This window comes from Oncorhynchus nerka, linkage group LG24 (assembly GCF_034236695.1).
Source record: "Oncorhynchus nerka isolate Pitt River linkage group LG24, Oner_Uvic_2.0, whole genome shotgun sequence".
Classification (NCBI taxonomy): Eukaryota; Metazoa; Chordata; class Actinopteri; order Salmoniformes; family Salmonidae; genus Oncorhynchus; species Oncorhynchus nerka.
Window position 1 is genome coordinate 78,398,520 of NC_088419.1, and position 16,612 is coordinate 78,415,131.

At 46.4% G+C, this 16,612-nt stretch overlaps 1 protein-coding gene and 1 pseudogene across 1 annotated transcript in view; both read right to left on the minus strand.

Annotated features, from left to right (window-relative positions):
* Positions 1–7,785, minus strand: part of LOC135564257 (insulin-like growth factor-binding protein 3) — a 48,436-nt pseudogene extending 40,651 nt beyond the window's left edge.
* Positions 7,786–7,990: 205 nt separating this feature from the next.
* Positions 7,991–16,612, minus strand: part of LOC115121285 (tensin-3-like) — a 143,741-nt gene continuing 135,119 nt past the window's right edge. The window contains exon 17 of the mRNA XM_065008519.1: positions 7,991–8,004. Coding sequence (XP_064864591.1) covers positions 7,991–8,004 — 14 coding nt within the window. The remainder of the gene's footprint in view (positions 8,005–16,612) is intronic.

The window sequence follows — 16,612 nt, forward strand, 5'->3', positions numbered from 1 at the left end:
AGGGAGGAGGGGAGAAGGGAGGAGCGAAGGAGGAGGGGAGAAGGGAGGAGAGAAGGGAGGAGCGAAGGAGGAGGAGAAGGGAGGGAGAAGGGAGGAGAGAAGGGAGGAAGGAAGGGGAGAGGAAGGAGGAGGAGAAGGGGAGGGGAGAAGGGAGGAGGAGGAGAGAAGGGAGGGGAGAGAAGGGAGGAGAAGGGAGGAGAGAAGGGAGGGGAGGGAGAAGGGGAGGGAGAAGGGGAGGAGAGAAGAAGGAAGGAGGAGAAAGGGAGGAGCAGAGAAGGGAGGAGGGGAGAAGGGAGGAGGGAGAAGGGAGGGAGGAGAGAAGGGAGGGGAGAAGCGAGGAGAGAAGGGAGGAGGAGAAGGGAGGAGAGAAGAAGGAGGGTTGAAGGGAGGAGCGAAGGGGAGGGAGAAGGGAGGAGAGAAGGGAGGAGAGGAGAAGGGAGGAAGGAGAGAAGGGATGAGGAGAGAAGGGAGGGGAGGGAGAAGGGAGGATGGGAGAGGGGAGGGAGGAGAAGGGAGGAAGGGAGAAGGAGGAGCGAAAGAAGGGAGGAGAAGGGAAGGGGAGAAGGGAGAAGAGAGAGAAGGGAGGATGGGAGAAGGGAGGAGTGAAGGGAGAAGGGGAGAGAAGGGAGGATAGAAGGGAGGAGGGAGAAGGGAGGAGAGGAGGAGGGGAGAAGGGTGGAGGAGAGAGGAGGGAGGAGAAGGAGGAGAAAGGAGGAGAGAAGGGAGGGAGAAGGGAGGAGAGAAAGAAGGGAGGGGAGGGAGGAGAGAAGGGAGAGGGAGAAGGGAGGAGGAGAAGGGGAGGGGGAGAGAAGGGAGGAGGAAGGAGGAGGGGGAGAAGGAGGAGAGAAGGGAGAGGGGGGAGAGAAGGGAGGAGGGGAGAAGGGAGGCAGGAAGGGAGGAAGATGGTGGGAAAGACCAGGTGAATGAATAGACGGGAGTGGAAGAGAAAGGGAGGTGTAGAGAGAGTGGGGGAGATGACTTGTAGAGAGAAAGAGAGGTGGTTGAGTCAGTGAGTGGGACAGGGTAAGGCATACTGTAACTAAATTTAGACTTCACTGTAGCCTTCTGTATGGCTCCCCCAGCTCAGGCTTCGTCTATCTTCTGGGCTACCCACTCACTCACTCAGTCACTCAGTCACTCACTCAGTCATTCAGTCACTCACTCACTCACTCACTCACTCACTCACCACCACCACCACCACTCCACCACCACCACCACCACCACCACCACACACACACACACACACACACACACACACACACACACACACACACACACACACACACACAGCGTCTGCAGACAGGATTATTGTTTTAGTCTAGGGGACACTTGACTTAAACAACTGCTTTCATGACTGTGCTCGTTCAATTCCGCTCTTCCCCCTCTGTCAAACCCCTCTCTTCCTCTCCATACCCTCCTTTCTGCTTAGTATTGTCACCCGAGATGGTTCACACGGTCTCCTATTCACTGTGTTTCCCAGTCATAAATCTTCTGTGACCGCAAACATCGACCTCAAAGGGTTTACCTCAACACCCCTGGCAGCAAGCCTGCCTCCTCTCATTTCCCCCTGCCACTCAAACCCTACCTCATTTCCCTGCCACCTGCACCCCTCTACCTCTATTTCCTACCACCTGCACCCCTACTTCTATTTTACCACCTGCACCCTACACTCTGTTCCTGCCACCTGCCCCCTATTTCCCTACCACCTGCACCCCTACTCTATTTCCCTACCACCTGCACCCCTACCTCTATTTCCCTGCCACCTGTACCCCTACCTCTATTTCCCTACCACCTGCACCCCTACCTCTATTTCCCTGCTACCTGCACCCCTACCTCTATTTCCCTACCACCTGCACCCCTACCTCTATTTCCCTACCACCTGCACCCCTACCTCTATTTCCCTGCCACCTGCACCCCTCTAACTCTATCTCACCCCAGCACCCCTCTAACTCTATCTCTCCCCTGCACCCTCTAACTCTATCTCCCCTGCACCCCTCTATCTCCCTGCACCCCTCTAAACTCTATCTCTCCCTGCACCCCTCTATCTCCCCGCCTGCACCCTCTAATCTATCTCCCTGCACCCTCTAACTCTATCTCCCTGCACCTCTCTACAACTCTATCTCTCTCCTGCACCCTCTATCTCCCCTGCACCCCTCTAACTCTATCTCTCCCTGCACCCCCATAACTCTATCTCTTCCTGTACCCCTCTATCTCCCCTGCACCCCTCTAACTCTATCTCCCCTGCACCCCTCTAACTCTATCTCTCCCTGCACCCCCTCTAACTCTATCTCCCCTGCACCCCTATAACTCTATCTCTCCCTGCACCCCTCTAAATCTATCTCACCCTGCCCCTCTATCTCCCCTGCACCCTCTAACTCTTCTCTCTGCCCCCTCTATCTCCCTGCACCCCTCTAACTCTATCTCTCCCCTGCACCTCTAACTCTATCTCCCCTGTACCCCTCTATCTCCTGCACCCCTCTAACTCTATCTCCCTGATCCCCTCTAAGTCTATCTCCCCTGCACCCCTCTAACTCTATCTCTCCCTGCACCCCTCTATCTCTCCCTGCACCTCTCTAACTCTATCTCCCCTGCACCTCTCTAACTCTATCTCTCCCTGCACCTCTCTAACTCTATCTCTCCCTGCACCTCTCTAACTCTATCTCTCCCTGCACCTCTCTAACTCTATCTCTCCCTGCACCTCTCTAACTCTATCTCCCCTGATCCCCTATTACTCTATCTCCCTACACTGTGTGGGGCAGGAGCTGGCACAACACATACAGATTTATATAAACTCGCATCCAGTCGTCTGAGGGACACATGTTTCTAAGAGAACATCTTAGTAGGCCAAAGGTTACCAAATAGAAACCATGACATAGTACTAGTAGGCTCCAGCACCAACGTAACAACGCTCTCTCCAAACAACACTCACTACCAGGTTCCAAACTGCCTCTGGAAGCAACGCCGGCATAAGAACTGTTCGTTGGGTGCTTCATGAAATGGTTTTCCATGGCTAAGTAGCCGCACACAAGCCTAGGATCACCATGTGCGGTGCCAAGAGTCGACTGGAGTGGAGTAAAGCTCGCCACCATTAGATTCTGGAGCAGTGGAAACACCTTCTCTAGGGTGATGAATCACGCTTCACCGCCTGGCAGTTCGACGGACAAATCTGTGTTTGGCGGATGCCAGGAGAACACTACCTGCCCCAGTGTATAGTGCCAACTGTAAAGTTTGATGGTGGAGGAATAATTGTCTGGAGATGTTTTTCATGGTTCAGGCCCCTTAGTTCCAGTGAAGGGAAATCTTAATGCTACAGCGTACAATGACATTCTAGACCATTCTGTGCTTCCAACTTTGTGGCAACAGATTGGGGAAGGTAGTTTTCTGCTTCAGCATGACAATGTCCTTGAGCACAAAGCGAGGTCCATACAGAAATAGTTTGTTGAGATTGGTGTGGAAGAACTTCACTGGCCTGCACAAAGCCCTGACCTCAACCTTTGGACTGAATTGGAACGCTGACTGTGAGCCAGGCCTAATCATCCAACATCAGTGCTGACCTCACTAACGCTCTTGTGGCTGAATGGAAGCAAGTCCCCTCAGCAATGTTCCAACATCTAGTAGAAAGCCTCCCAGTAAAGTGGAGGCTGTTATAGCAGCAAAGGGGAGACCAACTCCATATTAATGCCCATGATTATGGAATGAAATGTTCGACAAGGAGGTGTCCACATACATTTGGTCATGTACTGTATATTCACAGATACAATTCTGAGAAAAAATGTTTTTTAAATAACACCACCATGACTCAGAGATCATCTTGATTTCCCACCCCCACACACACACACACACACCACCCGCGCACACACACGCACGCACACGCGCGCACACACACACAGAATATATTTTACTATCCTTGTGGGGACCTAGAATTGATTTCCAAGCCAAATTAAATTTTCCCTAACCCCTAATCCTACACCTAACCCTTACCCTAACCCTAACCATAACCCAAACCTTAACCCCTAACCCTAACTCCTAACCCTAAACTTAACACCTAACCCCTAACCCTAATTCTACCTCTACCCTAACCCTTAATCTAACACCCAAGACTAAAATAGCCTTTGTCCTCGTGGGGACCTGGGAAATGTCCCCACAATGGAGAATTTTACTTGTTGTACTCTCCTTGTGGGGACTTTTGGGGATTTACGGTAACCACGAGGACAGTAATACAACCCCCCCCAACACACACACACACACACACACACTCACTACATAGGTTTCGGAAGGAAACCTCGCCCAGGCCCCCCACGGCCTTCTTTGACGTTGCCTTGACAGCAGCAACATCAACAACATTATCAACATCAATTATAACCTGGTATTACAGCTAACGTTACAGATAAATGCACCCTGCTGACTCACTATGAACAAGAAATGGGGTTTGTTTGCTGTGCGCGTGTTCTCACTTGTTTTTTCTTGTAGAAGCCCTTTTTGTCACAGTTGGGGATGCGGAAGCCTCTGGGGTTGAGCACATTGGAGATTTTAAGACTGTTCAGGATGCTTTCCATCTCTCTCCTGCATGGGCCCTGCACACACAGCACACAACACCTCAATAAAACATTACTAACCACTGTACTAACCCTGTAATAACCCTGTAATAACACTGTACTAACCCTGTACTAACCCTGTAATAACCCTGTAATAACACTGTACTAACCCTGTAATAACACTGTAATAACACTGTTCTAAAGCTGTAATAACACTGTACTAACCCTGTAATAACACTGTACTAACCCTGTAATAACACTGGAATAACAATGTACTAACCCTGTAATAACCCTGTACTAACCCTGTAATAACACTGTACTAACCCTGTAATAACACTGTACCAATCCTGTAATAATTCTGTAATAACACTGTACTAACCCTGTAATAACACTGTAATAACACTGTACTAACACTGTACTAACCAAATCAAATCAAATCAAATCAAATCCAATTTATTTGTCACATACACATGGTTAGCAGATGTTAATGCGAGTGTAGCGAAATGCTTGTGCTTCTAGTTCCGACAATGCAGTGATAACCAACAAGTAATCTAACTAACAATTCTAAAAGTACTGTCTTATACACAGTGTAAGGGGATAAACCCTGTAATAACACTGTAATAACACTGTAATAACACTGTACTAACCCTGTAATAACACTGTAATAACCCTGAAAAAAAGCACTGTACTAACCCTGTAATAACACTGTACTAACACTGTACTAACCCTGTACTAACCCTGTAATAACCCTGTAATAACCCTGTAATAACACTGTATTGACCCTGTACTAACCCTGTAATAACCCTGTACTAACACTGTAATAAAAATGTACTAACACTGTACTAACCCTGTACTAACCCTGTAATAACCCTGTAATAACCCTGTAATAACAATGTACAAACCCTGTACTAACACTGTAATAACAATGTACAAACCCTGTACTAACACTGTAATAACAATGTACAAACCCTGTACTAACACTGTAAAAACATTGTAATAACACTGTAATAACACTGTAATAACACTGTACTAACCCTGTAATAACACTGTAATAACCCTGAAAAAAGCACTGTACTAACCCTGTAATAACCCTGTAATAACACTGTACTAACACTGTAATAACCCTGTACTAACCCTGTAATAACCCTGTACTAACCTTGTAATAACCCTATAATAACCCTGTAATAACACTGTACTGACCCTGTACTAACCCTGTAATAACCCTGTACTAACACTGTAATAACAATGTACAAACCCTGTACTAACACTGTAATAACAATGTACTAACCCTGTAATAACAATGTACTAACCCTGTAATAACCCTGTAATAACACTGTATCAACCCTGTACTAACACTGTACTAAAAAGATGAGAGAGGCCTGTAATTTTCATCATAGGTACACTTCAACTATGGCGGACAAAATCAATTTAAAAAATCCAGAAAATCACGTTGTAGGATTTTTAATTAATTAATTTGCAAATTATGGTGGAAAATAAGTATTTGGTCAATAACAAAAGTTTATCTCAATACTTTGTTATATACCCTTTGTTGGCAATGACAGAGGTCAAATGTTTTCTGTAAGTCTTCACAAGGTTTTCACACACTGTTGCTGGTATTTTGGCCCATTCCTCCATGCAGATCTCATCTAGAGCAGTGATGTTTTGGGGCTGTTGCTGGGCAACACAGACTTTCAACTCCCTCCAAAAATGTTCTATGAGATTGAGATCTGGAGACTGGCTAGGCCATTCCAGGACCTTGAAATGAGTCTTACGAAGCCACTCCTTCGTTGCCCGGGCGGTGTGTTTGGGATCATTGTCATGCTGAAAGACCCAGCCACGTTTCATCTTCAATGCCCTTGCTGATGGAAGGAGGTTTTCACTCAAAATCTCACGATACATGGCTCCATTCATTCTTTCCTTTACACAGATCAGTCGTCCTGGTCCCTTTGCAGAAAAACAGCCCCAAAGCATGATGATTCCACCCCCATGCTTCACAGTAGGTATGGTGTTCTTTGGCTACTACTCAGCATTCTTTGTCCTCCAAACACGACGAGTTGAGTTTTTACCAAAAAGTTATATTTTGGTTTCATTTGACCATATGACATTCTCCCAATCTTCTTCTGGATCATCCAAATGCTCTCTAGCAAACTTCAGACGGGCTTAAGCAAGGGGACACGTCTGGCACTGCATGATTTGAGTCCCTGCCGGCGTAGTGTGTTACTGATGGTAGGATTTGTTACTTTGGTCCCAGCTTTCTGCAGGTCATTCACTAGGTCCCCGGTGTGGTTCTGGGATTTTTGCTCACCGTTCTTCATTTTGACCCCCGGGTGAGATCTTGCGTGGAGCCCCAGATCGAGGGAGATTATCAGTGGTCTTGTATGTCTTCCCTTTCCTAATAATTGCTACCACAGTTGATTTCTTCAAACCAAGCTGTACCTTACCTATTGCAGATTCAGTCTTCCCAACCTGGTGCAGGTCTACAATTTGTGTTTCTGGTGTCCTTTGACAGCTCTTTGGTCTTGGCCATAGTGGAGTTTGGAGTGTGACTGTTTGAGGTTGTGGACAGGTGTCTTTTTATACTGATAACAAGTTCAAACAGGTGCCATTAATACAGGTAACGAGTGGAGGACAGAGGGAGCCTCTTAAAGAAGAAGTTACAGGTCTGTGAGCAGAAATCTTGCTTGTTTGTAGGTGACCAAATACTTATTTTCCACCATAATTTGCAAGTAAATTCATAAAAATCCCTACAATGTGATTTTCTGATTTTTGTTTCTTCTCATTTTGTCTGTCAAAATTACAGGCCTCTCATATTTTTAAGTGGGAGAACTTGCACAATTGGTGGCTGACTAAATACTTTTTTGCCCCACTGTAGGTGGTGGTAGGTATTAGTTAAGTGTCTTTGTCCACAGTGCATGAAATAGTCATTACTTACATACTCAGTCTCCCTCTTGTTATCCAGGGAGAAGTTGTGCATGTCGGAGTTGACTCCCAGACACTGACTCACCTTGTAGCTCTGGCTCTTCTTATTCTGCTCTTCTGATGATCACGTCTAGCTTGGTGTGCAGCAGCGGTTTGGCCTCTATCGCCCCCGATGTCCACCACCTCCACCTTCCACACTACCGCGCCCCCTGCCACTGTCTTGATGGACCGTGATCATGGTGCCATTGGCACGCGGTTCATCCCCCCCCTGAATGCTCCCGCTGTGTTCTCTGTCAAAGCAACAGGAAGTGATGTCATGGTTTAGAAACATTTTCAAATGAAGTCAAAAAGTTTGAGGATGAGTGTGTGTTGTTAGATTGTCATAGAGGATGGTCTATGCGTCAGATGAAACACCATTTAAGTTAGCTTCAGGAACATCTTTACCAAGATTATGGTGTGTTTGGATACTGTCAGAGTTAGTCTAAACACTATAATGACCTGAGAATGAGACTGAGACCAATACCTCACAAGCTGTTCTAGGTCCCAGAGACTGAGACAGAGAGATTGAGACAGCGAGAGATAGAGAGAGTGAGAGAGAGAGAGAGAGAGAGAGAGAGAGAGAGAGAGAGAGAGAGAGAGAGAGAGCAGAGAGACAGAGAGAGAGGGGAGAGAGAGAGAGAGAGAGAGACAGAGAGAGAGAGAGAGAGAGAGCAGAGAGAGAGAGAGAGAGACAGAGAGAGAGAGACAGAGACAGAGAGAGAGAGAGAGAGACAGAGAGAGAGCCAGAGACAGAGAGACAGAGACAGAGAGAGAGAGACAGAGAGAGACAGAGAGAGAGAGAGAGAGACAGAGAGACAGAGAGAGAGAGACAGAGACAGAACCAGAGGAGAGAGAGGAGAGGGAGAGAGAGACAGAGAGAGAGAGAGGGAGACAGAGAGAGAGACAGAGAGAGAGAGAGAGAGAAGAGAGACAGAGAGAGAGAGGGAAATACACTACAGAGAGGGAGAAGAATTGCAGAGAATTATCTATCAAAATGGAGAGTAAACTAGAGATTTTCTATAACAAAGAACAAAACAAAAACATATACATGAGAGAATCAACTATTAAAAGACTACCAGAACCCACTGGATTCTCAATTACATTGGAGGAGATGGTATCCTCAAGAAATGATCAAATATACAGACAACAAATTCCAATTGGCTATACTAAAACTCTTTAACATCATACTTAGCTCTGGCATCTTCCCCAATATTTGGAACCAAGGAGAGTGGAGAGACAGAAAAGAGAGAGAGAGAGCAAAGTCAAATTGGCTTTTACCAAATTAGTACAACAGACCAGTATTCAGATTGAGAAACCAAAAACAAAAGAGATTTCAAAAAAAGCCTTGAGAGACTGATGGAAAGAGTAAAACAGAGAGTTAAAATTGGCAAAAACACACACATTTCTTCACAGACGTGGGGTTAGACAGGGAGAGAGAGCACTAGAAAAGTCTGCAGCAGCTAGAGTCAAATGTCTGCTGTTTGCTGATGAGACCAGACAGAAGCACCTAGATATTCTGCACAGATTCTGTCAGACCTGGGCCCTGACAGTAACAGCATGGTGGGAGGACCACAAATACAAATTCCATCTAGACACTGTTGCTCTAGAGCAATTGACACAAACATCAAAGGTAACTTCCACAAAGCTGTGAAGATCTGAGAGACAAGGAGAAGGGATGCCATCAAAAGAAACATAAATTTCAACATACCAATTATTGGACTTGAAGGGCCCATTGCCCTTTATGGTTGGAAGGGTCCGCTCACCAACCAAGACTTCACAAAAAGGACGCAGAATTCTGCAAAATATCCTCCGTGTACAACGTAAAACACCAAATAATGCATGCAGAGCAGAATTATCTATCCAGAAAAGAGATGAATTCTACAACCACCTAAATGGGTTAAACCACTTCCATCCAAATCTTGAACCTGGAGAAGAGTCCCTATAGCAAAGAGCAGGACAACAGACCCAACCAAATCATGATGAGATAATTACTTAACACATTGGAAAGAATTAACAAAAAAACAGAGCAAAAGTGCTATTTGGCCCCTAAACAGAGAGTACACAGCGGCAGAATACCTGACCACTGTGACTGACTAAAATTAAGGAAAGCTTTGACTATGTACAGACTCAGTGAGCATAGCCTTGCTATTGAATGATAGGAGACAAAAATAAAACAAATGAGGTGGAAACCCTTCAACCCAAAGGCAATTTTGAAAAACTCCCATATCTACTGGGTGAAATTCCACAGTGTGCCATCACAGCAGCAAGATTTGTGACCTGTGCCACGAGAAAGGGAGGAAAAACAAACACCAATCTTGTGTCCTTTAACTATTTGTACAATGACAATTTGTAATGTCTTTAGAATGTGTAATGTTTACTGTTCATTTTTGACCAATTGGCTATACTTCACTTTTAGTCAACCTCACTTGCTCTGAAAATGTTAACACATCTTCCCCAATATTGAATTGAGAGAAGAGAGAGACAGAGAGAGACCCCAAGAGGGAACACAGAGAGAGAGAGACAGAGAGGACAAAGAAGAGACAAGAGATAAGGGAGAAGTGGAGAGACAGACAGACAGATGGAAGACAGAGGGAGGGAGAGAGGGAGAAGGAAGGAGGAAGCAGGAAGAGGGAGAGAACAGAGAGGAGAGGGAGAGGACATTTCCTCAGGGAGAGAGAGCAATGAGACACAGAGAGAGAGGGGGTCAGAAGGGAGAGAGAGGCAAGGCAGACAACAGAGAGTAGAGAGGGGAGAGCTAATTGAGAGAGACAGAGAGGGGGAGCAGAGACAGAAACACACAGAGAGAGAGAGGGGACAGAGAGAGAGAGAGAGGGAGGAGAGAGACAGAGAGAGGGTCTGCCTATACAGAACACAGACTGAGAGAGACAGAGACAGAGAGAGAGAGAGAGGGACAGAGGACAGAGAGACAGGAGAGAGAGGGAAAGAGACAGACAGAGAACAGACAGAGAGACAGAGAGGGAGAGACAGAGAGAGAGGAGAGAGAAGGAAGAGAGGGAAGAGAGGACAGAGAGGGGAGAGAGACAGAGGGAGAGGGAGAGAGATCAGAGGGAGAGAGGGGGAGAGACAGAGAGAGAGAGAGAGAGAGACAGCTAGAGGAGAGACAGAGTCAGAATGTCTGCTGTTTGAGACAGAGAGGGAGGCAGAAGAGAGAGACAGACAGAGACACCTAGGGAGACAGAGGGAGTAGGCCCAGAGAGAGGAGAAAGGAAGAGTCAGAAGAGGGAAACAGAAGGAAGGGAGAGAGAGGGAGAGGGAGTCCAGAGAGACAGGACCACAAGTGGGGGAGGAGAGTTGCCAGAGAGCACAGGGGTGCAAGAGAAACAGAGAGAGAGAGGGAGCAGAGTGACTCAGAGTGGGGAGCAGAGGGAAACACAGAGAGAGACAGAGAGGGAACAGGGATCAGAGAGACAACACACAGAGAAGAGGGCATTCAGAGTGTGTGTCAGAGAGAGGAAGATACAGAGAGAGGGGGATTTCAGAGAGAAACACAGAGAGAGGGATTAAAGAAGACTTGAACACAGAGAGAGGCAGGAGCCCAGAGAGAGGAGAGCAGAGTTGAGAGAGACAGAGAGAGAGAGGCTCAGCAGAGAGACTTCACAAAGATGAGGGGGAGAGCAGAGTGAGACTCAGAGACAGAGAATTCTGCAAAAATATCCACAGAGAGAACGTAGGGGAACAGAGTGAGATAGAGAGAGAGAGGGTGGGGGAGCAGAGTGGGGAGCAGAAGTCAAAATCACAGAAGAGAGGGGAGAGCAAGTGAGAGAGACAGAGAGGGAGCAGAGAGAAACCACAGAGAGGGGGAGGGGAAAGCAGAGTGAGAGAGAGAGAGAGAGAGAGAGAAGAGAGAGAGAGGGGAGCAGAGAGAGAAACACTACAGAGAGAGAGGAGACAGAGTGAGACCCAGACGGAGAGAGGGAGCAGAGAAAACACAGAGAGAGGGAAGCAGAGTGAGAGAGAGAGAACAGAGAGAGACAGAGCAAGAGAGAGAGAGAGAGAGGGGGAGCAGAGTAGAAACACAGAGAGAGAGAGGGAGCAGTGACTGAGAGAGAGAGGGGAGCAGAGAGACAGAGAGAGAGGGGAGCATTGAGAGACAGAGAGAGGGGAGCAGAGAGAAACACAGAGAGAGAGGCGGGGCAGAGTGAGAGAGAGAGGGGGGAGCAGGAGAGACAGAACCTCCTGCCCAAGTATGAGCAGAGAAGAAACAGAGAGAGAGTGGGAGCAGAGAGAATTCAGACAAGTAGAAGGGGAAAGAGAGGGCAGCAGGGTGAGAGACAGAGAGGGGGAGCAGAGCAGACAGAGAGAGTGGGGCAGAGAGAAGAGAGAGAGAGAGGGGAGCAAGGGGGAAAGGGCACCATTGAGAATACAGACAGATAGGGGAGCAGAGAGACAGAGAGAGAGGGTCAGACTTTAACAGATTTGTACAGAGAGAGACAGAGATAGGGGAAGAGAAACAGAAAGAGGGGGAGCAGAGAAACAGAAAGTGTAATGTTTAGAGTTCAGAGATAGAGAGGAGGAGCAGAGCAGAGGGGAGCAGAGAAACAGAGAGAGGGGCAAGAGAGGGGAAGAGAGGGGCAACAGCCAGAGAGAGAGGGGGCAGAGAGACAGAGAGGGAGCAGAGAGAGAGACAAGAGAGGGAGCAGAGAGAGAGGGAAGAGAGAGAGGCAGCAGCAGAGAGGGAGCAGAGAGACAAGAGAGAGGAGGGAGACAGAGAGAGACAGAGAGACAGGGGAGCAGAGAGACAGACAGAGGGGACAGCAGAGAGAGGGGGAGCAGAGAAAGGAAGCAGAGAGGGGGAGCAGAGAGAGACAGAAGAGGGGAGCAGAGAGAGAAACAGACAGAGGAGGGCAGAGAGAGATAGGGGCAGGAGAGAGCAGAGAGAGGGACACAGAGAGAGAGGGGGAGCAGAGAGAAACAGAGAGAGAGGGGAGCAGAGAGAGAGAGGAGCAGAGAGACAGAGAGAGGGGGAGCAGAGAGAAACAGACAGAGAGAGGGAGCAGAGAGAGATAGGGGAGCAGAGAAGAGACAGAAGAGGGAGCAGAGAGAGAGAGAGGGGGGCAGAGAGAAACAGAGAGAGGAGGGCAGCAGAGAGAGAGAGAGGGGGTGGAGCAGAGAGAGAGAGAGAGAGAGAAAAAGAGAGAGAATAGAAAAAAAAGAGCCATCAAATTTTACAAAGATCTGAAAACAAGTGACCCCAAAACATTCCATCACACAGCTCTACAATGTCAGAGATGAAAAAGAGAAGAGTCTCCTCAGCCAGCTGGTTCTGAGGCTCAGTTCACCAACTCAAACCAACCCCATGGAGCCTCAGGACAGCACTCAGAAAATCTGGCCCCAGCAAATCATCACAAAACAAAAGAAAAATATATCACCTATTGGAAAGACACCACTTAAAATCAAAAGTAAACTTCAATGCTATTTGGCTCTAAACAGACAGTACATGGTGGCAGACTATCTGACCACTGTGACTGATAGAAAACTAGGGAAAACATGACTAGGTACAGACTCAGTGAGCACAGTCTGGCTATAAAGACCGGTCGTCACAGACATACCTGGCTGCCAGAGAGGACAGGCTGTGCTCACTCTGCTGGGGAGAGGTAGAGACAGAGCTGCATTTCCCTATTACACTGTGACAAATAATCAGACCTAAGAGAGAATATTTATTTCCCAAAATTATAATAGAATACAAATCATTTGAAACTATAAAAGATGAAGAAAAAATCTAATATTTATTGTGTGAAAAGCCAAAATGTGCAGTTTTGGCAGCCAAATATGTGTCTGGGACAGCCAGTGAAAAGTCCCTATCGATAATATTTCCATCTTGTTTTGTTGTGTCTTTTTCATACCACATCATGTGTCTTTTCAGTCATGTTGACACTGGTCTACTACCAGGTCATGTGTCTTCTCAGTCATGTTGACACTTTGGTCTACTACCAGGTCATATGTCTTTTCAGTCATGTTGACACTGGTCTACTACCAGGTCATGTGTCTTCTCAGTCATGTTGACACTGGTCTACTACCAGGTCATGTGTCTTCTCAGTCATGTTGACACTGGTCACTGCCACGTCATGTGTCTTCTCAGTCATGTTGACACTGGTCTACTACCACGTCATGTGTCTTTTCAGTCATGTTGACACTGGTCTACTACCAGGTCATATGTCTTTTCAGTCATGTTGACACTGGTCTACTACCAGTCATGTGTCTTCTCAGGTCATACCAGGTCATGTCTTCTCAGTCTATATTGACACTGGTCTACTACCAGGTCATGTGTCTTCTCAGTCATGTTGACACTGGTCTACTACCACGTCATGTGTCTTCTCAGTCATGTTGACACTGGTCTACTACCACGTCATGTGTCTCCTCAGTCATGTTGACACTGGTCTACTACCAGGTCATATGTCTTTTTCAGTCATGTTGACACTGGTCTACTACCAGGTCATGTGTCTTCTCAGTCATGTTGACACTGGTCTACTACCACGTCATGTGTCTTCTCAGTCTGACACTGGTCTACCACGTCATGTGTCTTTTCAGTCATGTTGACACTGGTCTACTACCAGGTCATGTGTCTTCTCAGTCATGTTGACACTGGTCTACTACCAGGTCATATGTCTTTTCAGTCATGTTGACACTGGTCTACTACCACGTCATGTGTCTTCCAGTCATGTTGACACTGGTCTACTACCAGGTCATGTGTCTTCTCAGTCATGTTGACACTGGTCTACTACCACGTCATGTGTCTTCTCAGTCATGTTGACACTGGACAGGTCTGTCTTTTCAGTCATGTTGACACTGGTCTACTACCAGGTCATGTGTCTTCTCACCAGGTCATATGTCTTTTCAGTCATGTTGACACTGGTCTACTACCAGGTCATGTGTCTTCCCAGTCATGTTGACACTGGTCTACTACCACGTCATGTCTTCTCAGTCATGTTGACACTGGTCTACTACCAGGTCATGTGTCTTCTCAGTCATGTTGACACTGGTCTACTACCAGGTCATGTGTCTTCTCAGTCATGTGACACTGGTCTACTACCAGGTCATATGTCTTTTCAGTCATGTTGACACTGGTCTTCTTCCAGGTCATGTGTCTTCTCAGTCATGTTGACACTGGTCTACTACCCGTCATGTCTTCTCAGATGACACTGGTCTACTACCAGTCATGTCTTCTCAGTCATGTTGACATGGTCTACTACCAGATCATGTCTTCTCAGTCATGTTGACACTGGTCTACTACCAGGTCATGTCTTCTCCAGTCATGTTGACACTGGTCTACTACCAGGTCATGTGTCTTCTCAGTCATGTTGACACTGGTCTACTACCACGTCATGTGTCTTTTCAGTCATGTTGACACTGGTCTACTACGTCATGTGTCAGTTATGCACGTCATGTGTCTTCTCAGTCTTCTCATGTGTCTTCTCAGTCATTGACACATATGGTCATGTTGACACTACTACCAGGTCATGTGTCTTCTCAGTCATGTTGACACTGGTCTACTACCAGGTCATGTGTCTTCTCAGTCATGTTGACAATGGTCTACTACCAGGTCATGTGTCTTCTCAGTCATGTTGACACTGGTCTACTACTATGTGTCTCCTCAGTCATGTTCATGGTCTACTACCAGGTCTTCTTTTCAGTCATGTTGACACTGGTCTACTACCAGGTCATGTGTCTTCTCAGTCATGTTGACACTGGTCTACTACCAGGTCATGTGTCTTCTCAGTCATGTTGACACTGGTCTACTACTTTCCACGTCATGTGTCTTCTCAGTCATGTTGACACATGGTCTACTACCAGGTCATGTGTCTTTTCAGTCATGTTGACAACTGGTCTACTACCAGGTCATGTGTCTTCATACGATTTGTTGGCTGGTCTACCACACCAGGGTGCATGTGCCTTGTCCAGTAACATAGTCCTATTGTGCTGGCGCATTATTATGCCCTTATGAGTCTACTACCCAGCCAGTCTGCATGTGTCTTCTGTCAGTCTATGTTGTGCAATATTTACATGTGCTGTTATTTTGTATTATATGGTCTGGTCATGTGCTTCTCAGTCATGCCCATGGCTGCAGTGACAGTCTACTACTGGGTCTGTTCTTGCATGTGTCTTCTCAGTCAGGTTGAGACTGGTCTTCTATATTCTTTAATGTATTGTTCTACATTATGTTATTGTTGTAGCATGCTGCAGTTGTGTGTGGTAATCTCTTAATGTTGCCTCTGCAGGTATACTAAAGGAGGGTGAGGTCGTGATCCTTGTCCCCTCCTCCCTTAAAAGGAAGCCAAATTTTATTTATACATACACTATATTATATAACACAAGTGGCTGTTCCACTAGTTGGGATGTATTATTACATATTCTTCACAACAAACATTACACACACATATAAGGTGAAAGCACCAATTTGTAAGTCGCTCTGGGTAAGAGAAAGAGAAGAAGAAGAAGAAACTTTTTTTGTGGCGAGTCTGCAAATAACAAATGTAATGTATGTAATGATGTAATCCCATATCCCTACTACCTTAACTATTATATATACATTATTTATATAAATATATATATTTATATCTAAAATATCTTCTTTAGCTATTTGATATATACGCATATAAGTGGTAGTGACTTACCACCTCAGCCAAGTGTTGGGTGGAGTGTTATTTCCTCCATTGAAATTACTTCACTGGAGTGTTAGTGTTCCCTTTGTTGTTTTGTTGTTTTTACAAAGAGAGAGAGAGAGAGAGAGAAGAGAGAGAAGAGAGAGAGAGAGAGAGAGAGAGAGAGAGAGAGAGAGAGAGAGAGAGAGAGAGAGAGAGAGAAGAAGAGAAGAAGAGAGAGAGAGAGAGAGAGAGAAGAGAGAAGAAGAGAGAGAGAGAGAGAGAAGAAGAGAGAGAGAGAGAGAGAGAGAAGAGAGAGAGAGAGAGAGAGAGAGAGAGAAAGCGAGATGGAGAGAGAGAGAGAGAGAGAGAGAGAGAGAGAGAGAGAGAGAGAGACAGAGACAGAGAGAGAAGAAAAGAAGAAGAAGCTAATAATTCTACATACCACACAAGGAAGGCAATTGAGCCTGTTGGCCCCTAAACAGTGTGACAGAATACCTGATCTGAAACTGACACATT